The 25,863-nt window shown below is 41.3% G+C and overlaps 1 protein-coding gene across 1 annotated transcript in view; it reads left to right on the top strand.

The window, feature by feature from the left end:
- The window catches only part of LOC139385556 (A disintegrin and metalloproteinase with thrombospondin motifs 15-like), a 29,449-nt gene extending 22,067 nt beyond the window's left edge, over positions 1 to 7,382 (top strand). The window contains exons 7-8 of the mRNA XM_071130725.1: positions 3,471 to 3,646; positions 4,511 to 7,382. Of these exons, the coding sequence (XP_070986826.1) occupies positions 3,471 to 3,646; positions 4,511 to 5,288 (954 nt within the window). The 3' untranslated portion in view covers positions 5,289 to 7,382. The remainder of the gene's footprint in view (positions 1 to 3,470; positions 3,647 to 4,510) is intronic.
- Positions 7,383 to 25,863: the final 18,481 nt, after the last annotated feature.

The raw sequence follows: 25,863 nt of genomic DNA, 5'->3' as shown, positions 1-25,863 counted from the left end.
GTTATGACGTGGTCATAACCATGTCATAATATGTCATAACAGCTGACATAACTTGTCATAACCTGTCATAATATGGTCATAACACTCTCATGACAGATGTATTTACACCTGTTGTGACATATATTTAGTTATTTCATGGCTGGTTATGACACTTACATAAGAGTGTCAAAACCCACATTTAATCAAATTAGTTTGTTCCCCTGCCAAGAAGTTTCCTTTCGTTTAAAGTTTGTTTCTTAAAATCCTTTGTTGTAATGAATTCTTAACAGTCATGTTTTTTCATCATATTTTAAATAACTTGTAGAAAAGACACATTATGACCTGTGTCACTTTACTTGGACTAAGAAAATGCTCTTTATGACACTGTCAAGAAGCATTATGACCGTCATAATCATATAAGCCAGATAGGCCTATCACGTACTTGCCCTTATGTCAGTCATCAGTCACAAAGAGGGTGTCTTGTCCTGCTCCTGAAATCTGCTCCTGCATTCATCCCAGTCATCAGCAACAGAGCATTGGGGTCGGTGCATGTCTGACAATGATATTTTAAAAATTATATTATATAAGCATAAGCATACTGTAGACACATAGGCTATGGTGTAAGGTTTTGTTAGTTTTGACACTCTTATGTAAGTGTCATAACCAGACATAAAATAACACAATATATGGTCACAACAGGTGTAAATATATCTGTCATGACAGTGTTATGACCATATTATGACAGGTTAGGACAAGTTATGTCAGCTGTTATGAGATATTATGACATGGTTATGATTGTGTCATAACTTGTTATGACGCTGGGTGTCAAGTGAAGTGTTACCCAACAACCACTGTCTGTCTCACATTTAGTGATGTAATGAGAGGTGGCACTGTCAATGAAGAGTTAAGCGCGATGTTGTAGGCTACAACCATTGTAACCAAACTAAGGCATAAGTCATGTTTTCTCTGAAGAGTGTGAAGAAGAATGCCAGTCAGAAGCTTGAGAGAGAGAGAGAGAGAGAGAGAGAGAGAGAGAGAGAGAGAGAGAGAGAGAGAGAGAGAGAGAGAGAGAGAGAGAGAGAGAGAGAGAGAGAGAGAGAGAGAGAGAGAGAGAGAGAGAGAGAGAGAGAGAGAGAGAGAGAGAGAGAGAGAGAGAGAGAGAGAGAGAGAGAGAGAGAGAGAGAGAGAGAGAGAGAGAGAGAGAGAGAGAGAGAGAGAGAGAGAGAGAGAGAGAGAGAGAGAGAGAGAGAGATTACACAGCTGTTGTATGTCAGCAAGTATTTACAAAGCCAACCGGTGAAACAAGCTTTTATATCAAACAAGCTTTTATATCAATACATACCAGACCTCCCTTTCTCTTTGAGCACTCTGATATTTGTATTGCTTGTTTGCTGTTCTGTCCTTAGATGGTCCAGATAGTTGCTGGATAGAAAGTGTGGATCCATTTGTGGTCTTTTAGAATGGAATCTCTCTCTGTTTCCTCTCTCTCTCTACTCTATCTCTCTCACACATGTGCAGGCATATACACATGCATGCACACACACCAAAATTAACGCTTATCGGGGACAAGTAAAAAAAATTGGGCAATAATAATATAGATTTGAGTCAGTTGAAAAATCACAACATCTAACAATTACTCCAATCAGAATTGGATAAGAATTGGTTCATTGTCCTCTGGATGCGAAGTATTGCTGTTCTCCCAATTTCTGCAGATCGCATCAAGTAGGATTGTATTGCATTGACAGGAGCAGTCTTTCAAACATTCCCGGTTGCAAGCTTTTGAGATCAAATCGCAGAGCCGAGTGTAGCTGGGTTTGCACATATTCCTTACTAATTAGTGAATTATTTGCACAGTTATGACACATTTCTGGTCAGCAACAGAGTTTGTACGGTCATGGAAGTCCTGGAAAAGTTATGGTGTATGCTTGTGCATGTGTGCCAGTGAGAGGCCCTAGCCTATAAAAAAATGATAGACTACAGGCTAATTAGATAGCTAATTCAACACATATCGTGTAGCCTGGCTAGTTATATCAATAGTTAACTATTTAGCTATTAGCATGTGTTAATGTCATTGGCAAGTCCGATGTCCCTTAAAACCTTCTACTGGCACACTGCAAATGGGCGACATGCAGTTGATGAATGGGTGCCTTAATAAACCAATGCTACGTACTCCGGTTGTAAAACTGTCTCTCCAGCGCTGAGTATTGGGAGCTGAAAAGAGAAATCTGACACTGTTGGAAAGCTGGGATTCCCCTCTATTCCACATTGGCTTTAAAATATATTCTTAGAATTGACAATCTCCCATGCTGTCAATAGATATCCCCTGAAACCTGAATGTAAACATGTCTTAGTTAGTTACCTTGCTTTGGAGTAGCCTACTTTAGCCATTTGCCATCTGATTCTTTGAATTAGAAAATTATTTTATAAAGACATGAAAAGTATTTTGTTGTAATTATAACCCTAATGTTGCAATCATCCTTGAGAAGAGACTTAAAGGCCCAGTGCAATCATCCCTGAGAAGAGACTTAAAGGCCCAGTGCAATCATCCTTGAGAAGAGACTTAAAGGCCCAGTGCAATCATCCCTGAGAAGAGACTTAAAGGCCCAGTGCAATCATCCCTGAGAAGAGACTTAAAGGCCCAGTGCAATCATCCTTGAGAAGAGACTTAAAGGCCCAGTGCAGTCAACATAATGTTTTTACATTGTTTTATATCAGCTGATAAAACTAAAAATAATTGCTCAGTGTTATTTCCTGATAGTTGCTGGTTGAAAATACAATCTAATCAGCAGGTTTGCATTGGCGGGAGTTTCGGCTTTCCATGGTGACATCACCATGCAATAAATTGGTTAATAGACCAATAACAACGAGAGTTCCAAACCTCCCTGCCAATTACAGCTGGTATTCAGTTTTCCCATTCCGACTCAGACCGCTCCCAAACAGTCCTAGCAAATTGCTAAAAAATAGACTTTTGTAAAGTTACAGTAAGGTCCTTAATTGTTACGCAGAAATGATTTGATATTGCTACAAAAGGGCTGCATTGGGCCTTTAAAGGGGCAATGTCGTATTTTGAGACAGTCTTGAATCTGCAAAGAAGCCAGTAGGCAGAGGGTAGCTTACATTTTTGTCTGATTTTCTCTGTGCTAATAGGCATAATAATGATAATGCTACATTTTATTTTGTAAAATGGTTCCATGCAGCATACAACACTATTTACAGTTACCTTTTTGGCGCATTGTGTTGCAGACCATTTTTTGACATGAGCATTCGGACAAGTAAAAAATATTTTCCGAAGGACAAGTTCATGTCAAGCCCTGCACGCACATCCTCACACATCACACCCGCACACACGCACACACACGCACAACCTCACACTCGCACGCACGCACGCAAGCACGCACACACACACACACACACACACACACACACACACACACACAGCCCGCTTCCTCTCACTCTCACTAATATATTTCTCAATCTATTCACACCTACAGGTTGTTGATGGAACACCCTGTTCTCCCGACACCTCTGCAGTGTGTGTCCAAGGGAAATGTATCAAGGCGGGCTGTGACGGCAAGCTCAGCTCCAATAAGAAGTATGACAAGTGTGGTGTGTGTGGAGGGGACAACCAAAGATGCAAGAAAGTGTCCGGATTGTTCACCAAACCCATGTAAGTGACCAGCACACAGTATGCTGTTCTCAATGTATACAAGAATCTTCTACTTTATGTCATCATACTTTATGCCACCATACTTTATGTCACCATACTTTGTCACCATTCTTTGTCACCATACTTTATGTCATCATACTTTGTCATCATACTTTGTCACCATACTTTATGCCACCATACTTTATGTCATCATACTTTGTCATCATACTTTATGTCACCATACTTTATGCCACCATACTTTATGTCATCATACTTTGTCATCATACTTTATGCCACCATACTTTGTCACCATACTTTATGCCACCATACTTTATGCCACCATACTTTGTCACCATACTTTATGCCACCATACTTTGTCACCATACTTTATGTCACCATACTTTGTCACCATACTTTATGCCACCATACTTTGTCACCATACTTTATGCCACCATACATTGTCACCATACTTTATGCCACCATACTTTATGCCACCATACTTTGTCACCATACTTTGTCACCATACTTTGTCACCATACTTTTGTCATCATACTTTATGTCACCATACTTTATGTCACCATGCTTTATGTCACCATACTTTATGTCACCATACTTTGTCACCATACTTTATGTCACCATACTTTATGTCACCATACTTTTGTCATCATAATTTGTGTCACCAGACTTTATGTCACCAGACTTTATGTCACCATACTTTATGTCACCATACTTTATGTCACCATACATTGTCACCATACTTTATGTCACCATACTTTATGTCACCATACTTTATGTCACCATACTTTTGTCATCATACTTTTGTCATCATAATTTGTGTCACCAGACTTTATGTCACCATACTTTATGTCACCATAATTTTTTCAGGCATGGCTACAACTTTGTGGTGATGTTGCCTGTGGGAGCGTCCAACATTGACATCCGACAGCGTGGCTACAGGGCCTTGGTTAACGACGACAACTACCTAGCGGTGAAGAACCGACACGGCAAATACCTTCTGAATGGGAACTACGTGGTGTCAGCGGTGGAGCGGGACATCATTGTGAAGGGCAGCCTGCTGCGCTACAGCGGCACCACTAGTGCTGTGGAGATCCTCCAGGCCACCAGGCCTCTCCAGGAAGCCCTGACCGTGGAGGTCCTCTCGGTGGGGAAGATGACCCCGCCCCGGGTCCGATACTCCTTCTACCTGGCTCGGGAGCACCACAAGGAGGAGAAGATCTTGAAGAAAGTGGGGAGGAGCCACTCGCAGAACAGCGTCCTGATGGACAGCAACAAGGTGGAGCTGAAGGGGCCGTCGCACAAGTCCATTCCCCCGAACATGTGGTCGACGGGGGCATGGGAAGAGTGCACCGTGACCTGTGGGAATGGGCTCCAGAGTAGACGGGTTCAGTGTACGGACCCAGAGGGCAAAACAGCCACGGACTGTGACAGCTTACAGAGGCCGGCTGCCACCAGGGTATGTGGGGACCCCTGTCCCATGTGGGACATAGGCCAGTGGTCGTCGTGCTCCAAGACATGCGGGAGGGGCTTCAAACGGCGGCCACTGCGTTGCACTACTCAGACTGGCTTGTACCTACCCAGAGAGCACTGTGCTGGTATGAAGAAGCCACAGGAACTAGATTTCTGCACAGTGCAGCCGTGTTAGAGAAGTTCTATGTCTGCTGACTCTTTGTGTTGTTCCAGTGATGCTCTTGAAAAGAAAACCCATTCGCTGTCCTATAAGGTTCTGACGGACTCCCATAGTGCATGGCATTGTTGTGGAGGACTGTGATGACAAAATGGTATTTGAAACAGCTAAGGGAAAGAAAGTGGTAGAGGTACAAACTGTGGGACCATTTCAGTTGAGTTGGAGTTACTGGCTGTGTCCAACTACTCGTACTTGTGTCCTAAGTAGTAGGGTCTTTGCGTATGCGAAAATATAACGTTTTATTGTATGTGAAATTTCTAATATTGAGTGTTTTTAATGCCAGGATGCCATACTTCTTTCGGCTTTTGATATAATATGAATTCGCTGCACACTATTGAAGAAGATTCTCGTGTTTATTAGATCCATGTGAGTTTGACAACAGCTGATAATCAGAAAAGGGGAACGGCTGTACCAAAAGAAACGAAAGGCGGGGGACAACCCAGCTATGCATTAGATGACACCCTCTCGGTATGGATGAGCCTAGTATGTTGATATTTGTTCATTACTGCATACATTTTTACTAAACAGTATGTTCTAAATAGTATGCAGTACGGTTAGTACATAGCTTATTATTTTAGTTGAGAGTACGCAACAACAATTTTTGACACTGCCACAGCCAGTCTACCTCTAGTGAGACAAAGAGTAAAACACACATGCACACACACACACAGTGCTGGTCTAGGTACAGTCTATATGGGTCTATAGACTATTTACTGTATATGACACAAGAGACTCAATCAACTTCAAATCAGTCACTGGATTATCATTGGAGCAGGATGTTTGTTATCTTGATTTACCTACATCTGAAGTTCACCATCCCCATTTTTTCAGTAATAATCTTAATGAAATGTGAAGTGCAGTACTGTGTCTGCAAAATATAAGACCTGTTTCGTCCATGCACTAGTTTCAAATTATATTTTTGTATTTACAATGGAATTGTATTGTTAATTGTTAATGTATTAGGTACATTGACATAAGTTCGATATAAAAATTAATTTAAAAAATTGTCAAAAATTACTACTCTAATCTAAAACCATTTGAAAAAGTCTTGTTAAAAACCCTACAATATAACTTTATCAGTTTTCATGATTAAACAGTAAGTAATATTTCTCATGTGATGATAATGAAAACTTGTTAATGAAATATCCTATACACTTGAAAAGATTACCAGCAATAGGCAATTATCAAACCAATTAGGAATCGATTTTAATCAATTCAGTGATACAATAAAGCTTTAATTTGGCCAAACAATTAAATATTTTGAGAGAAACAAACCTTATATATAAACATCAAAGGTACTGTATGTACTGTATAACTAATGATTCATTTCAAGAAACAATGTACTTGTATTGTGCAATGCATAATTTTCCTGTTAATGTTGTGTCTTGAACAGTGCAAATTTCACAAAGCTCAGATTTGATTCATGTTTTTGCCAAAGAGATGAGGATACTGAATTAGAGGAAACCCTTAGTACTGCAAGAGACAAATCTCAGATTCACTACATGAACTTGACATAGCATTGCTTTCTTACCTCCAGCAGTGGAGCAGATACTACTATTCTTCCTTTTCCCCTTTTTCATGGTCATTTGAGAACTTTAAATACTATTAGTTACAGTGTGTTCAGTTCAGCTATTTCAATATAATGCTGGTAAATTATAATAGGAACTTTACAAGACCATGTCACATCATTAGTGATGCAATTTCTGATACTTTGTCCTCTCTACTGACTTTTCTAATAAAGCCTGTGTTATTGACATTAATATGAAATAATAATTGTTTTATTGCAATGCATAGGAAAGTGACAAAAGGCATTTTGTTTTGCTCTACATTCCATTCAGACCCACTGTAAATAAGGGCACCTACCTAGAAGAGAGAATCGACTCCCATGATACAATTCTGTTGTCTATTTTGACAGTCTTGGTTCAGTCTTGTCTCCATCTTTTAGATGGTTCCTGTATTCTTTGGAATTGTAGCTGTTTCATTTTCTTTTGCATCATGTACAGCAGAAGACTTGTTCTTTCGTCCGCTGCATTTGTATACCATGTATACATTCATCTGTGCACAAATAAACAACACGTGAATATTGTGTTCTTTGTGTTTTGGTCACATGTGTTTAATGTCAATGATGTGGAGACAAGTAGTCAGATGATTCCCCCATACAGTAGGGAGCAGTAGCAACCAATGACCAACTCAAAAGTTGTCCAATTTGGTCGTTATAAAGTAGTAATGGAATGTTGAGGCCCGCAACTTTGAATCAGCATTGAAACAATGTTGTGTGGTAGTTGTGTGTTTGCTGGCTAGCTACTGTATGTAGGCCTGCAAACTATCTTAGATTTGCCAAAAAGTTGACAGATGTGTGGAAGTCGTTGGCTAGGCTCTTTAACTGTAATAACACATACTCATAAGACCACAATCTGTAAGGGATAGTTTTACAGATTTAGATATTTGTTTCTCTACCTTGAAAGCAGTCTGTGGACAAGGAAAAACATATATATATATATATATATATATATATATATATATATATTTTTTTTTACCTGTTTCTTTCCCCCAATTTTGTGGTATCCAATTGGTAGTTACAGTCTTGTCTCTTTGCTGCAACTCCCGTACGGACTCAGGAGAGGCGAATGTCAAGAGTCGTGCGCCCTCCAAAACACAACCCAACCAAGCCGCACTGCTTCTTGACACAATGCCCAGTTAACCCGGAAGCCAGTCGCACCAATGTGTTGGAGGAAACACCTTGCACCCGGTGTCAGCATGCACTGCACCCAGCCCACCACAGGAGTCGCTAGTGCACGATGGGACAAGGACATCCCTGCCGGCCAAACCATCCCCTAACCCAAACGACACTGAGCCAATTGTGCACCGCCCCATGGGTCTCCCAGTCGCGGCCGACTGCTACAGAGCCTGAACTCGAACCCAGAATCTCTAGTGCGTTGCAGTGCCTTACACCACTGCGCCACTAAGGAAATACGTATCTAAATACATAAAATCACTGAACTATCCCTTTAACTAAACTGTTTAGAATGCCAAATATAAACATGATGAGGCACAAACTGTTTGCTTTTCAGTCTAGATCCCCAAGTGATGATGCAGCCAAAGAGGCACATCACCAGAGCCTATCTTCAACACATCCACCTCATTCAGTCACTGGAATTTGCTGATTCAAGTGTTCTGGCTTCCCTGGAACAACAGTCACAGACCCACTACATCATGCCGGGTAATCCACGTCTATTGTTGGCGAGAGCTAGGCAGTCTCCCACATTCATTGGGTATTTTGAGAGCACTTCCGACGACAGGTCCTGACCACTCTCCTTACCCAAAAACACTGACCTAGTAACTTTCACAATGACATGTTATCATATGCATTTGGTTGTCATTATACAATGGATAGTTCTGGTCTTGGCTAGCACATCAACACTTACAACTCCCCCTAGCCTTGGCAATACAGAAACCCTATCCACGGCTTCACTTGATTATGTCATTTATTTGCCAGTTTAAAAAACACATACACATACATATCTTTTAAAAACGTGACAGGGATATCACAAAAAAAGTCAGAGGCATGTATTATGCAAAAACAAAACGTTTTCGGTGGAGATGGAGATTGAAAAGTCTCTAGTAGTTGGTTCCAGATGATGGAAAGGGAGCTGAGGCCATGGGATGGAAAGGCAGTGTAGCTTGAGTGGACGGGGCATTGATGGTATGTTGATGGCTGGGGAACAACAAAGAGGCTGACAAACAGGCCTGGAGCGCTTCTTCAGTGCACCGCACCTGCTTCTCCGATGTTCAAATGTTATTACATATGTTTTTCAAAATTATGTTATACTTACTCTACCTTACTATTAAAGTCATAGTTAAGCAATTTTGCATATTTAGATATTTGTTTCTTTACATTGAATGCAGTCTATTGACAAGGAGTGACAGCAATCCATATTTGAATATGTAAAATCACTAAACTATTTTTTTAATTATTACTACCACATCACAGTTTGTTACTGAAAAACGGATAGAAAGGCTGGTTGTAGAATTACAAAAGGTCTTCTCGCCCGTACATGTGAAAAACACACAAATATATGGTATAGTTTGCATGTAGTTCCATCTCATTTGGTAAGAGGGTAATTCCTATGAAGTATTGCCCTCTCGTTTCCATCATCCAAACTGGCCAGCTCTGTGATCTTTCATGACGTTATCAAAGTAGGAATTTGTGGAATACTTAAGCAGGTTCTATAGAGGAAAATGAGCCTGTAAGAAAAATATACACACTTTATATCACGCCACATACAAAATATACTGGTCTCAGATCTCTCCTGGCTCCTGTCCATTTTCCTCCTTCATGTGTGTTTAAATGTCAAGGTTTAGCCACGGTGGTCGACTAATTGTTTCCATTTCAATAAAAGTTGAACTAATAAAATCTCCCCTACCCAGAATGACATGGTGGGTAGCAGGCCACAGTCACCGAGCTATGCATAAACTGTTTCTTTGATTTCAAATATGAATAGTAACTCGAAACAAGACAAGTGGCGCTCAAAGAAATGACCTTTTCCGTCCTCCACAGAAACCTGTTGAAGTAAGTTTGATGTATTGGGATGTTGTTGGTGCTTGTTGCACAGATTGAGAAAAAGGAAAGACTTATCTAAACATGCCACCAGTTTAGTTTTTTATTTTATTATTTCATTCAGTCCACACAAATCTGTCTTTTGAGTTCAGCTGAAAGGAACCCCAGTACTACCGCATAATGTGTGAGGATAATTTCTGTCTGGAAGTCCCATTATGCGCTTTGACATAACGGTGCAATGGATGACACACGGACACAACAAGTAGCAGAAAAGACTTCCCCCACTCATTTCCCTCTTTTCTCTACGTGGATGGCTGTGTGCCCCTTCACTCTCTTCTGATGGGGCAAACAACCTCAAAGGGTTAATATTTTCCAGTCCTTTGGAACCATTGAGCCCTTATTAAGTTGGCCTTTACAATGGCTGAGCCACTTAGATAACCTTGGATATTAACATGACCAGCGTTGCAGAATTAAATGCATTTAGAAGGCCAGACAGATTAGCAAATCTAAGAATGTATTTTAGTTTCAAGAGAGGTCATTTCAGCTCATAGATGTAGTGTTTTTTTTTTACATTGGATAAAAGTAAAGACTCAGAGCTAGAAAATGGTATATCATACACTACAGTTGATGAACAATGGGAAAGTGATTTTGCTTTGAAAGTTGATCAACTTGTAACCTCACTTTTGAGAAAATACCCTTGAATGTTTTGATAAATCTACTGGAGAGCTCTTCTTTGTTTTCACCCATTCAGCATTGTTCACACCCTCTTAAGCCTTAGCCCCACCCATCTCTTTAAGGATTCACATGAGCCCATGTACTAAACAACGAAATGTTTCAAGACTAAAGGCTGGTTTATACTACGTCTATCGACAGTTGTTGCAGTGACATCATGAACATTCTATTGTCGTCCGACATCAAACTTGTCATTGTCGTTATGAAAAAGTATAAACACAAAAACTACAGGCTGCATGACATCAGCAGCCTGGTGGTCCAAAATAGCACAACTAGTGTATTTTAACACCAACAAACCCAACCGTTTAAAAATGAATTTAGTGTATGTCAAATCTAGCAAACCAGGCAACTAAAAGCAACTTTCTAAACAACATTTTGGTTAGTTTCTAGCTTGTTAGCTAGCTAGCTAGCTAGTTAGCTAATGTTAAGTTAGCTGGCTAGCCAGTTCAAATAATGACCGTATCATATAGCTGACAACGTCTTCACTTTAGCTCATTTGTTTTCATTATTATAGGAACATAAACTCACAACACAGTCATTATTTACAAGGTAATGGTGAGCCAATTACAGATAAAAGCAGGGCATTCTACAGCAGAATTTTAGAACTTGGACACTGTCTCATTGGCCTAATGTTATATCCTAATTTGACTTTGGTGCAGGTCATGTTCTTCACATTGCTGTCTCTGGTAAACACGTACTATATCAAATAAAATCAAAGAGTATTTGTCACATGAACATGATACAGAAGGTGTAGTGAAATGGTTACTTGAATAGTGTCTTTTTTGTTTAGACATGTAGCCAGCTAGCTAGCTAGCTAAACAATGAAGCATAATCCCAACTCACAATGTTACTACCTTGCATGGATGCCATGATTGCCCTTAGTTTGAAGATGTAATCCGGAGACAGGTGTTTTATACAACAGCCTTCTTTCTGTGTGTTCTCTTTTCAACTCCTTCTGCATATTTGCAATCAAACGGCAGAATTTTCTGAATCTCCTTAGCTATCATACTGTAATTCCATCAGGCATTCCACTGATTTCAAAACTCGGTCCTCAAGAAAGTGCAGTTCTACTACATGATACCTTTAAAAATAAATCTGCATTAAAAAGGATTACCTACACATACTGAGCAGCTCATGTTATAGACAGAAACATGCTACATGGCAGACCAATCCGAACTCATCTCTCGGCATGTCCAGCCCGTCCATTATCTCAGCCGATCATGGCTAGCGGGAAGGTTCCTGTCTTTTTCCGTAGCTAAACCAACTAGGCTCGTAATTTAACCATTTTATTTATATTTACAGATGGCATACAAGTTTGTTACTAAGGCACATGAAAGTTCATATGTTCCAAAAGGCATTTCTGCTCAAAAACGTGTTTTGAGCTTTGACATTTCTTTACGTTCAAATGCCTCTCCTGTGAAGTAGTGACGCACGACATATGCCTAGTTTCCTGAAACAAGTCACAAATACATATCCACTGAAGGTTATTCCATATGTGTAATTACTGATGTTATTACACATTTTTTTCTTCCACTGTGTAGCTATTGTCTTGTAATTACACATTTGAAAGTAACCTGTGAATTACCATGTTAATAACTCAAACCAAAATCTGACCTTGTTACATGTAACTACAAGGTGCCACTCCCATCCAATCCACATGTAATACCAGGGTGGATAAATAGGCTACGACCTGGTAAGAACAATTGTAAGGCACTCCCTGTCATTAACTACCAGTCATTTTCAATTTCTTTATTTCTATGTTATGACCAGGCTCAAATGTTATGCTGAATCAAGTGTAAGAACAATGTGGTTACATAGGATATACTTGTAATCATCATGTACCTACCAAGAAGCAAGCAACTTAATGAAACGTGAAACCTAGCAGGGTATAACTCTTATAATCACTTTGTAACAATCATTGCAGACAATAGGCTAACCAGGATGAATTAGGAGACAGGAGAGCAATGGTATAACCCTTTTAGTTACATTTTACTTACAATTTAACAATCTTGAACAATCAGCTCTGTAATTACAATGTTACAAGTGACATACATGGATTTATAATGTACTTTCCCAGGAGCAAGCAACTTACTGTAAAGTGAAGTGCCATTTTTATTACTTTGCACGTTTGCAGACAACAGGCTAACCAGGAAAAATAAGGAGACAGGAGAACATTTTTCAGTTTGACTTTTCTTTAATGGATTTGACAAAGATTCACATGAACTGAGAGCGCTACAACCTTATTACCACGTAATTACATGGTAATACCTATTTAACTACTCTGTTGCTACTACAGCTATGAACGTGTAGTTGCATAGTAATAGGGGCAACTTAATGTAAAGTGTTACCCCATTTTCTAAATTTGTCCTTGCACTAGGCCTCACAAGTCAAACTATAGCCTCCGACCTAAACCTTCAAGGAAACCCGGCAGTCCACTGAAAACCAATGGAATTCCAACGACCACTGTGTCGTTCGAAAGCAGAGCGTGAAAAACAGCCCCAGAGGTCTTAGAAATGGCATCTGTGTGAAAAATGACTGTGTGCATTCTGTGTACACATGCAGCTTCTGTTGGTGCTCCTTCGTATGGACGCCATGCCTAGATCACGGGCACGTAGGATTCAAACGGATTCATTCTGTTTGGGTAAGGAGACTAGCGAAGGCAATAAGCTAAAACACAGTGGTAGAAATCCCAGGCTAAAAGAAACACATAAAGGAAGGATTACCCCTTAACAGTGTGAGATGTTTTCCGTACTGTCGGCCCCCGTTTGTCAGGGGCTCCAGATAAGTTGTTACTCGTGACAAATGGAGGTTGGGATGGACCGCAGGCCACAGTCATGAGAAAATACTCCATGGACTCCATTGGAAAAAAAGAGAGAGAGAGAGAGAGAGAGAGAGAACTCGTGTTTACATCTTCACTGACATGCAGATAAGCCAAGTGTGCTATGCTCCACACATCTAAAATGGGATCACTTGTGGTGCGAAGATCCCATTTCTGGAGATTATGTGGCGATCAAGAGTTGCCAGTGTCGGTGGTGGTGAGGTCAATGTGTTCAGTGATTTATTTATTTGTTTACTTTAATACCATAAGCCCCTGGACGAGATACAGAATGTGCCGAGTTGAAAAGAAACATAAACAACTGCAGCTCATCTCACTGGCGCCTGTGTCATCAGCTCCACATCTTGACTTGGGTCAACGTGGAGCCAAAATGGAGGACCGCTTTGTATGAATCAAAGACTGTGTGGTTAAAACATTCAGAGAATCAATAACTCTTTGGATGACACACTTGAGTATGCAGAACTGAGTGTGCGTACTTGAGCCGTCTCTCAGCAGTTTATTTGTGCTGCCTTACCCCCGCAGTGATCTTGTTTTCAAGTTCATTAGCTAATAGATGGTGTACCACGAGAAACAATGACATTATGTCATTCCAAACATTACCACAACGTGATATTCCATTTTGTGTGATTCAAGCTTTTTCCCCTGCTTGTGCTGCTTCTCCATGTAGCCCGCTCATGCGCACACGGAAAAGTATCTTGAGCTGCACAGAGACGTATCGCTAGAGTCACACAAAATGGAATATAGTGTTGGGAATAAAGGTCGGAATGACACAATTCTATGTGTACAACATCTAAAGACCTGCGTCACTATACTCAGAGAATTCTCATTTCCAAAAAGGATGTATTTGGGTGTTTTTGCAGCCTATGTTCACATTTTATCTCTGCCCCTATAACTGATGAATGAGCATGAGGAAGTATATAATTTGTGGGGTTTCTCAAAAACAAAAAGTGTCTGGACACTGCTATAACCATGCCACTTACATCAAAATAGAGATTTGGTACAAATAAAGGTAACTTCTCCTTTAATGTGTTTGTTCTTAATGCTACTGTAATAATGTACACACGCAAACCAAAGCCTGACATTTGATTTGAAAAGCTCATGACAGGAGCGGAAATACAACTGGCAGGCATATTGCTGTGTTCATCAAATGTCCTGACAGGGCCCATGAACAACACCCAGCTGGGCTAAATTAGGTCCCCAGAAATCTTGGGACTCTCCCAAAAAATATATAAATTGTGCAGCACAGCTATAGCAGCTTTGCTCTCGTAATTACGGCACTACAGTCAAAATGACAGCCATCATTCAACATTGTCTCTGGCTAAATACGTCACGTAACCGAAAGCCTGTCCTGAGTTGAACTGAGCTGAACATTTCTGCATTGTACGTTGAGCCAGCATCAGTGGGCATACATCCAAAAGACCTCTTCAAAGTTAAGAGGTTAGCTGTTATTCTGAAAATGTACTGTGTCTCTAATAAATTCCACAACTTTTATGCTTAAAACAGCATTGTTCACTTGCCACATCAGCTGTTTACCAAAACAAGTGGTAGGGCAGCCAGTTTGTTGTTTTTTGAATCGCAGGAATGAGGAACCAGTCTAGCTCTTTCACACTCACCCCCTCCACACACACATTCACTCCCCACTCTAAAAAGCACCTGTTCAACTCCACTATTTACGTAGACACGTACATTCACAATTACAATACTCCTTTGCCCCTGTAAGTTCCCCTGGAGTAGTTTCAACACCACAGAGAAGACCTACAGCTCAGCATTAGGGAGAAAGAACAGTCTCACATTGCCTTCTTATTCCTCTGGATAATTTTTTTTAATGAGGACATAAATAGGGATTTTCCAGGGTTAAAGTAGATTTAGGTTGCTATGGTGAAAACGTATGGTGCACATCAAAATAAGGGCAGGGCTAACTGCAGTGTTGGGAACTCTAGAAGGCAAAGCAACACCAGGGCGTAATGAAAAGCAGTGGGCTACAAGTGGTGAGGTCACTGGCTCGCTCACATCTCCATGGCGACCTTCTCATCTGAATAATCGGACTATACCCTGAGGTAACATAAAAACGAAAAACCAATGTCCATATTTGTTTGATATTTAATTGAGTTGAAACATTGGTTTACTGTATTTTTGCCTGGTGACTATCTATCTGAAGGAGCTCTTATTCTCCTTTTCAGGTTGGTTGAAAGGTGACGGCTACTTTCACAAAGTCTACCAGAATGTGTCTGATACCTTAGAAGTCTAAACCAATAGTAATTGAGGAGTAAATCAAATCAAATCAAATGTTATTCGTCACATGCTTGGTAGACAACAGGTGTAGACTAACAGCGACATGCTTACTTACAGGCCCTCCCCAACAATGCAGAGAGAAAATAGAAAAATAATAGAAAAAATAAAATCAGGTGGAATAAATACACAATGAGTAACGATAACTTGACAAAATACTGTACATACTGTTGTTAGAAAAGACATGTCTGAGATTGCATAAGGGCTGAATACCTACCAAGGACCAGATGTTGCTTTGGAAAGGGTTTCAACATACCACAGAGATCACTCACATGACCTATAAGTGACATGATGAATATATTTTTTTGGTAGGCATTCTTTCCAAACGGGTAACAATAAAGAACATGGATCATTTCTGATTAGTCAAGAACAATTGTAACAGAGCCATTGTGTGTGAAAGTAGCTTATTTCCCCAGTTTCCACTGTCCGCCTCCAAACCAATTCGAACGAAGAAGAAACAAGACATTGATCTTTCCCCCTGGGAGTGCCAAGGTCTGTGGTTATGTTGTGCAATATCTCCCCTTTATTGTTCCAACCAATCTGTCAGTAAAAGGTGTACTTGCTGATGATTCCCATGACATGTATCTACAGTATCCATTCAAATCCACAACATCAAAGAAGCGAAGCAGAAGAAAAAAATTGTTATGCCAAAACTGTTGCAACTGATATGATTTAAACCAGATGGAACATTACGGTTTTATAAAGAGGGATCAGACAGCCTATGTGCACAATTACATCACTGAGCATGCAAAGGCCTATACAAACAGGAAGAATTTTCACTCAACAGACTTTACTGTATTCTTATACAAGTTTGAACTGGTCATCACTGCTATGGACCTTTCCACTCCTTAGTTCAGAGATGATGACATGTAAGAAGACACACCAGTAACGTATAATAAGTTGACTTCTAAGTAGTCATGTCACATGTCTCTGACACTTCCTATGCCTTTCATTTAGCTCTGAAAGAAACATTAGTTGCACATGGACCTTAGAAAGACGTTGGTTGAATTCCGAATGGCACCCTGTTCCCTACACAGTAAAGTGCACTACTTTTGACCAGAGCTCTATCGCATTAAAAAAAAGTAGTGCACTACATATGGAATAGGGTGACATTTAGGATGCAGGTAATTTTAAGGATGGTCTTGATATAGATGAGTGTATTCTGATAAAATGAACTGGCAGTTATAGGAGTTGCTACAGAGAGTGTGTCCATTGGCTTTGCCTTTGGCTACAAAAGTTGAGGATAACTACAATCATGTGAGTACTTTTTTACTATTTGATGTGGCCATGCTGAAGACGTGAACAATGAGAGTTTCACTTGCCTGCAAAACTTTGCCCAATTTCAACGGTTGCTTGCCTTCACATAACAAAGACCGCCTTTTGTTATCTTAAGGGGATGGAACCAATGAATGGCAGGAATCTACCAGCCATGCCAAAGGACTTTGATTTTTTCAACTGCCCTCTGTGATGCTTCGCTGTGAGCATGTCCTCGTTTTAAAAAAAACAGACACACACACTAACACACTAAAAACAGACACACACACACTAACAAACACACATCCTATTTTCAATAATGAGTACACACAAGGTATCTCAAACTGACTCTGGTTGATGGCTTTGTAAAATGTACAGAGTGAGAAAGAGGGGGAGGGAGAGAGAGAGAGACAGAGATATTTCAGCCCTATAAAGGCCTGTTGATGTGCTCGGTTATTATCGGTGAATCATAGCAGAGGTAGACAGTATGGGTTTAATCTTAATTTGCTGTGTTTGCTTAACGAGTTTACAGTAGAGTGATTTCTCTCCCCTCCTCCGCATTCACTGGGCCACTCAGAGGGAATCTCTGTTTGGGGGAGGATAGTTTTACAGACAGTCAGCCAGGCAGAATGGAAGCAATTTGCTAGGATGAAAGTAATGAGATCTTCAATGCTGTTTTCACTCTCAGAGTGATTTCAACAATGTATGTGCCTGTGGGGGCTTAATGAAGTAGGCTGAGGGATGTGCAGTGAACTGTCTCTGCCCACTGGTTCACCCCGTTCTCTCTGTCTCTCTGTCCACTGAATCACACTGAACACATATGGTGTTCTGCAGACCTGGGTCCAAATAGTATTTTAAATATTTCATATACTTTAGTTGTACTTGATTGGTGCAATTGTCCCAAAAGTGCCACACTACCTATCTGGTGCTCCAGGTAGGCTCAGTCAAACACTCAAAGTATCTGAAGGAATATACTATTTGAAACTGAGTTCTGTGGTATAATGGTACTGCACTACGCTGTGAATGTCCTCTTAAATATGTCAACATTGTGGTTTTAAGTGGAGAAAATATGTGGTCAATCATTTTCCCAAGGGGCAGTAAAACAGTTTTGTAATGGGTGTTCTCATGCTATTCATATGTTTGTTTTCAAAGTGACGACATTGGATAAAAGACTTTGAGTTCAAAATATATGAAACACTATACAGTCATACTGGCGACCTGATCTTACGTTTGACAAGGTATTGGATTTCACATGATGAGAGAACGATGATGTAATTCAACAGCGGACTTCGAATACAGCCAAAACACCCCATCCATCATTGCCAGTCTTTAAAGTATCCACGTGCCACACACTGTACTATTTTTTTGATTTACTGAGGGTTCGAAAAGAACAGCTCCAAAGAAAGATCATAACAAAATTATGACTATTGGGATATATTATTTTCCAAGTTATAGACGCTTAGGGGATGATTATGTCTATGCATCAAACATGTAAAACCTTGTGAAATACCTGGTTCAATGGAAACAATCAAAGGAGTTCCTTTCATATAGCCTTTCCTTTGTTGGAGGGTCCTTAACTCTTGGTAACCTGCAGATTTAGATTAGTTGCATGTTCTCTCTCTCTGGACAGTAGAACCAGATAGAGAGAGAACATCTGGTCTCTCCTACACACTTTGCTACAAATTGCTGATCAAAGACCCAAAACAGCAATGGGTGTGTTACGTCTGAGCATATCCTTATTCCCCTCAAGCCTGTAGGTTTAAACAGAATGGCCATTTTTCATTTAGTGTTTTCTACAAATAATGTGAAATGAAGGTTTGTTGTCACCTGTTTAATTAGAAGGTAGAGAAAGCAAGTGATAGATAAGCTAAAACTATGGCCCGTGGCTAAATATCTGGGAGCGAGTTGTGTGCAGTATATCCCTGTCTTTCAACAGGTACTTAATACAAAATACCACAAGCGGTGCCAAGTTCCTCTCCAGAAGATATACGGTCCCTTCTCAGGTGTAGGGAACCTCTCATCAGTCGGTCAATAGTAAATGAGCTCAAGCTTCCTTTGCATGTCTTAAAGGAGTTATTTTCTTGCTTCCTGGTGCTAACATAATGCTGCGGCTGACATGGTTGTCAATATGCTCTACAAATGTTTATGTGGCAGGCTGGACCACAGTGGGCCTGGTGAGGATGGTAATTCTAGTTTATTCAATCCCTGAGGTACTAAAACAGCAGAGAGGTTTAAACGCTACATAAACATGGAGGCAGACAGTTTGAATTAGATGTGTATGTGGTGTCATGGCGGTGGTTCGGATTACCCATTCCCTCATCACTCCAAATGGATTCTGTAATATATCACTGTCACTTTAATCCATTGTATTTTAATCAGAGATAAACCACTTCATACAAGATAGTATTTGGCTTGAGCCTGCCTGGGGTGCAGATGGGGGTGGGGTCTGCACTTTTGGGACTATTCCATTGGTTCCATTGCGCCAGACAAGCTCAGTCAAGCACGGCAAACATACTTCTATGATTTGAAATACTGTTTGTACTCAGGTCTGGCAGTCGGTTCCTTTTCACTGTCACTACGAGGATGTACACAGGGAGGACATAAGTTGAGCTACTCAGGATTCAGTTGCTTTAGTGTGTTGTCAGCAATACCGTCCAGAGTCAGGTTGTCTTGATTCTGCTCAAGCCATTTAGACTTCTAAATGCTAACATGATGGATTCCCATCTTCCGTTATTTTCACTGCCTGCAAGAATTTGACAGTCTCTCATGTGGACGGTGGAAAGGGACTCCTGGAAACCAACACCTCGTTCCAAACACATTACATTTTCAGCTGTCAGGGGCCATTATTCCATGATGATGATGATAGACGAATATCATCCAGAGAATCACTTCCAAATAAATCACTCACATAGTAGAGTTAATAAGGATAAATAATGAATAGGAAAAAAAACAAATAATACACTTTGTTCTTCACATTGGGAAAAAGTTAAATGAATAAACGATCTAAAAAACATGCCATTAAATTGAGTATGTTTGCTCATATGTATGTTTTTTTATTTAACTAGGCAAGTCAGTTAAGAACAAATTCTCATTTACAATGACAGCCTGCCAGGGAACAGTGGGTTAACTGCCTTGATCAGGGGCAGAACGACAGATTTATACCTTGTCAACTTGGGGAGTCAATCCAGCAACCTTTCGGTCACTGGCCCAATGTTCTTCCCACTAGGCTACCTGCCACCCCATGTAATTTGACCACACAGTGATTTCATGGACCTGACCTTGAGGCCCCACTAGTCAACTAGCTTTACAAAAACAAGAACTGCAGCAAACTGTTGACCCCTGACATATTATATTATTTGGGGAATACTACAATGTGAACGCAAACACATTTGTAGTGCATAACATGCTATGGTAGGCCTACAGAGTTTCCACACTACACTGTACAGAACATATCTGAAAACCATGCATGACAGCAGGGGTTAGTCTGACAAGGATACATGTGGCTCGCCTTATCCATTCTTCTTTATAGGCATATGCTACAGTCGACTTCATCATCACCATCATCACTTCTTGGGGGGAGGGTAGAATTCTACAATTAAAAAAATACAAACAAAGCCTAGAGGATAACACATCATCATCATAATAATAATCCTCATTTTCAGTCTCATCCTCATCATGCAAATAAGAGTCTGTTCTTAATGTAAAGACAAGGTAAATAAATATAGATCATCTGGAATGATGATATAGATCATTATGATACCAAACTACATGGTGTTATCTATTGAGTTGGAGACTGAAAACAATCCAAATATCCTAATCCAGTTACCAGTCAATGCAAAAGCAACAGGCCCCTAGCTCTGCCTTCAGTCCTTCACCTTGTATTGCTTCAACAAGGCCAGATGCTTCCTGGATGTCAGCAGATTAAAGCAGCTGGAGAGACAGGCTGTCAGTCCTCATCAGTGAGGAGCCCCACAAACCACAGAGTTCTGCTGCGTGTGAACACAGGTCAGACCTTCCCTAGCACTCAGGGCCAGCCAGGGGACTGCAGTTAGACCAGGGAGAGGCTCAGGCCTTCCCCTAGCACTCAGGGTCAGCCAGGGGACTGCAGTTAGACCAGGGAGATGCTCAGGCCTTCCCCTAGCACTGAGGGCCAGCCAGGGAACTGCAGTTAGACCAGGGAGAGGCTCAGGCCTTCCCCTAGCACTCAGGGCCAGCCAGGGGACTGCAGTTAGACCAGAGAGATGCTCAGGCCTTGCCCTCGTGCTCAGGGCCAGCCAGGGGACTGCAGTTAGACCAGGGAGAGGCTCAGGCCTTGCCCTAGCACTCAGGGCCAGCCAGGGGACTGCAGTTAGACCAGGGAGAGGCTCAGGCCTTCCCCTAACACTCAGGGCCAGCCAGGGAACTGCAGTTAGACCAGGGAGATGCTCAGGCCTTCCCCTAGCACTCAGGGCCAGCCAGGGGACTTCAGTTAGACCAGGGAGAGGCTCAGGCCTTCCACCTAACACTCAGGGCCAGCCAGGGAACTGCAGTTAGACCAGGGAGATGCTCAGGCCTTCCCCTAGCACTCAGGGCCAGCCAGGGGACTGCAGTTAGACCAGAGAGATGCTCAGGCCTTGCCCTCGCGCTCAGGGCCAGCCAGGGGACTGCAGTTAGACCAGGGAGAGGCTCAGGCCTTCCCCTAGCACTCAGGGCCAGCCAGGGACTCAGACATGAAAACTCTCTCCTTATGGAGATGGGAAGAGATGTTGTGTCTAGGACAGTTAGTGGAGATGTTTTGTACTGCCATTGCCAAAATCAGACTGCGCCAAACATCCAATGTATAGTGTAGCTGTAAGGGTGTAGAATGGGTTTTGTCAAACAGAGGGGTGGACCAATGACAATAGATATTGAGTGTTCAGGATGAAGTGAACAGGGGAGAAAGCCAACCCATTCTCACTTGGAATCTGCCTGATAAGAATGAAGTCATGCTAAGTCAAATAATCAGATAATAATAAATAAGGCAGACAAGTTGAACATCCGTCCACAGTTGAGTTGAATAATATGTTGAAAGGTTTGATGCAAACATGAGCTTGCCAAAGCATACAGTAATATAGTGTAATAGGATAGCTTATTACACATGGGCTACCCCTGGGCTGACATAAGTCACAATGTCTCAGTTTATATTAAAACTCATCGAACCAGATCAAGCCAAAGACATCCCTACAAACAGCCAACAGCTTTATTGGAGGAAATCCAATAAAAATACATCTTGGGTTTAGCGTGTTTGTGTGTGTGTGTCCCGGTTCCCAAGCGCTCCAAGGTAACCTGCCTAAATGTCTACCGCCCTGTAACACTCACATCTGTAATTATGAAATGCTTTAAAAGGCTGGTCAACACACATCAACACCATCATCCCAAAACACATAGACCCACTCCATTCACATACCAACGCAGAGACTTAGCAGAGTGGTGTCAGGACAACAACCTCTCCCTCAACCTCAGTAAGACCAAGGAGTTCATCATGGGATACAGGAGAGCACTCCCCAATCCACATCAACGGAGCTGTTGTGAGGCAGGTTGAGAGCTTCAAGTTCCTTGGTGTCCACATCACTAAGGACTTAACATGGTCCAGACACACCGACACATTCATGAAGAGGGCACGACAGTGCCTCTTCCCCCTCAGGAGGCTGAAAAGATCTGGCATAGGCCCTCGGATCCTCAAAAAGTTCTACAGCTGCACCATCGAGAGCATCTTGACTGGTTGCATCACTGCTTGGTATGGCAAATGCACCGCCCTTGACCATAACGCGTACAGAGGGTGGGGCCGAACTGGGGCCGAACTCCCTGCCATCCAGGACCTCTATATCAGGCGGAGCTCCCCTGAAACATGAATATTTGAGCCTTATATATAATCATGCCTAGTTAGATACTATGCTTTGAAGAAGCCTACCTTATCCATTTGATCCCTGATTCATTGAATGAGGGAATCATTTTATAAAGACAAAAATACTTGGTAGTAATGTTGAAATATTTTATATCAAGGGTAGCAACCATCCTCCAGGATAGCTATTGGGTGTGCAGGCTTTTGTTCAAGCCCTGGTCAAACCACCTTGTAGCCTAAACATCAGCTGCTCAACAGGACCATTCCCTTGGCAGCAAGAGCCTCTCGTGGATGCTGCCGTGTACCCAAGTGGCGCCGGAAGCTACTGCTTGCACGCTCATTACCACTCCACTATGTCTCCCTGTCATGGCTTTTGCGCCATAAGTACAGATGCCAACACATCTTGACCACCAAAGTCCATTTGATGTCACAAAGCTGTCCAGTACTTTAAAAATATATTCTCATGTTGTCCTGGTTTCTAGTGGTTTGCAGAAGAGGATGTCTTCCTTAATTGACCTCCCATAAACGTAACGGACATATACCAGGAGCTGTGCCAGGCCCGCCACGTCTGTTGGCTCATCCAGCTGTAACGCATAGAATTCACTGGCTTGTATGCAAAGCACTAATTGTTTCAAAACATCTCCTGCCATGTCACGAATGTGTCGTGAAACAGTGTTGTTTGATGAAGACATTGTCTGTATAGTTGTTTTGACCTTTTCCCCCAGCATTGAATGAAGTCCTCCACGATAGTGTAGGGCTTCCCTGTCCTATCCACTCTGTAGCTTATCATATAAGACGCTTCTAGACCCTTTTTATTAATGGTATCTGTTGCTTCTATACATGTCTTACTACTCAAAAGTCGTCTTTATTCTCGCTCCAGAAACTCCCGTAGCTTATTTTTCAAAATGTCATGTTTAGTTTCTAAATGTCTGTGCAAGAGTGAAGGTTTCCCGCTAGAGTAACGGTTAATGTGATTGGATGTTAATTATTTGACAAGGCTACCTGTATTTGACATTGTGTTATTATTTCGCCGAACACTAGAAGGTTTAATTGTATTTTTGACAGTGAAACGAGGCTACTCAGGCGAGAGAAAAAAACTCACCCAAACGTAAAGCCCCGTTGGAAAATATGTACTGTTTGAAAATGTGAAGATGTTTTCAATATTTATTTTAAACAATGAAAAATATATATATTCAATTTGAATCACATTTTTATTTGACGTACCCCTGGGGTACAGTTTGGGAATACCTGCTGATAAAAGTCATGAAAATGTTGTTAAAAGCCAACGAGAAGTCATCTAAAATGTGTATGAACCCTCAACAGTGAACAATCAGAGGTCTCTACAGCATAATGTAATTCGTGAATTTCTGTGAACAAAATCTAATGGACCATCTTGGACAAATGCACTTATTTTATCCCAAGTCAAGCACTGATTATCTATCCTGATGCCTAATCACTTTTACCCTGCCTCCATGTACTCGTCTACCCACAAAGACCTCATTCCTCTGCACATTGATCTGGTCAGGGGTGCAACTTTCACTGCCCCAGCTTCTGAAAGGCTGGCGTATAGTACCAGCACGGGACAGATGAACAGAGGCAGCTGCTGTCTGTGGTACACTTATTCTCTGAGTTGTAAAAGTAAGCAGAGCGAAAATTGGCTACTCTTTAGTTGACTGATCTAGCTGGCAAGGTAACTGCTGTTTGACAGAAAAACAAATATTTACTCCCATTGCTGAGCTAGTAGTGTAACTGACATGTTACGTTAGCTAATGTTTCATCCCCTCTCGACTGAAGTGAATTACCTACTAGCAGCTAGTTAGCTAACAAGTAGCTACCAAAGCCACTTCAGCTCTAGCTAGCTTCTATCTATCTGTCAGGTAGCAGTATCTAAAGCTGTTGTGTGTATGGAAATGTTTTGTAGCCTTCGTTTTGTCCTGTTTCAACAGAAGTCAATATGATGATGTATCATTGTATCATTAGCTAGCAGAGCTAGACAAAAGTTTGCTAACGTTAGCTAGCTAGCTCACGAACATCTGAAGATTGATATTCCAACATTTTATCAGCACAATTGTCACGTGTGCTCCCTCTCTGGCCTCTAGGTCACCAGGCTGCTCATTATGGTGCACACCTGTCACCATCGTTACGCGCACCTGCGCATCATCAGACTCACCTGGACGCCACTTCCCTGATTACCTTCCCTATACAGGATATGTCACTTCCTTTAGTTCCTTCCGAAGGTGTAATTGTTTCTTTTTCAGTTTCATGGCTGTTGTTCGTGTTTCTTTTGTATTATGGTGTGTTTATTCATCAAAACACTCACTCCCTGAACTTGCTTCCCGACTCTCAGCGCACATTGTTACAACAATGTGAGTTTTTATTAGTCAGTACAGCAATGTAACGTTATTGATCTGTCGGTTTCCCTAGCTAATTCCCTACTTTTGACTCGGACACGGTATAAACAGCTCTACAGGCTTCACTGTCATGGTGCACCTTCAGTACACAACACTATGCCCATCATGTTTTAGCAGGATCTGAGGGTGACAGCAGAGTCACACAGCCAGTAAAGACCAGTCTACAGAGCTCAGTTGAAATTTGCAGTATATTATAACAATCAGTGAATGGATACAAAATTCTATCTTGAGTTGATGGGTAGGATACAGTCTGAAATCTGGGAATAATGGTCATATCAATTGTTGAATCATTCATGGATAATATAATGTATACATGTACAATGTAAATATTTGTTATGCGTCATCTGAGCAGGATCAGATGGTGACAGGGGTCTCATCATGGTCAAGCAGCCAAGGAAGACCAGTCTGTGACAGAGCTGAGGTCAGGCAGCCAGGGAAGACCAGTCTGTGACAGAGCTGAGGTCAGGCAGCCAGGGAAGACCAGTCTGTGACAGAGCTGAGGTGAATTTCTACAGATACAACACTTTATTCTCTCGTGCAGCAAACACTGGACAAGCAAGAAGCTTCAAAGATTTAAACTATTTCAAGGCAGT

Source organism: Oncorhynchus clarkii, chromosome 27, assembly GCF_045791955.1.
Source record: "Oncorhynchus clarkii lewisi isolate Uvic-CL-2024 chromosome 27, UVic_Ocla_1.0, whole genome shotgun sequence".
NCBI lineage: Eukaryota > Metazoa > Chordata > Actinopteri > Salmoniformes > Salmonidae > Oncorhynchus > Oncorhynchus clarkii.
This window is presented reverse-complemented; position numbering and strand designations above follow the sequence as displayed.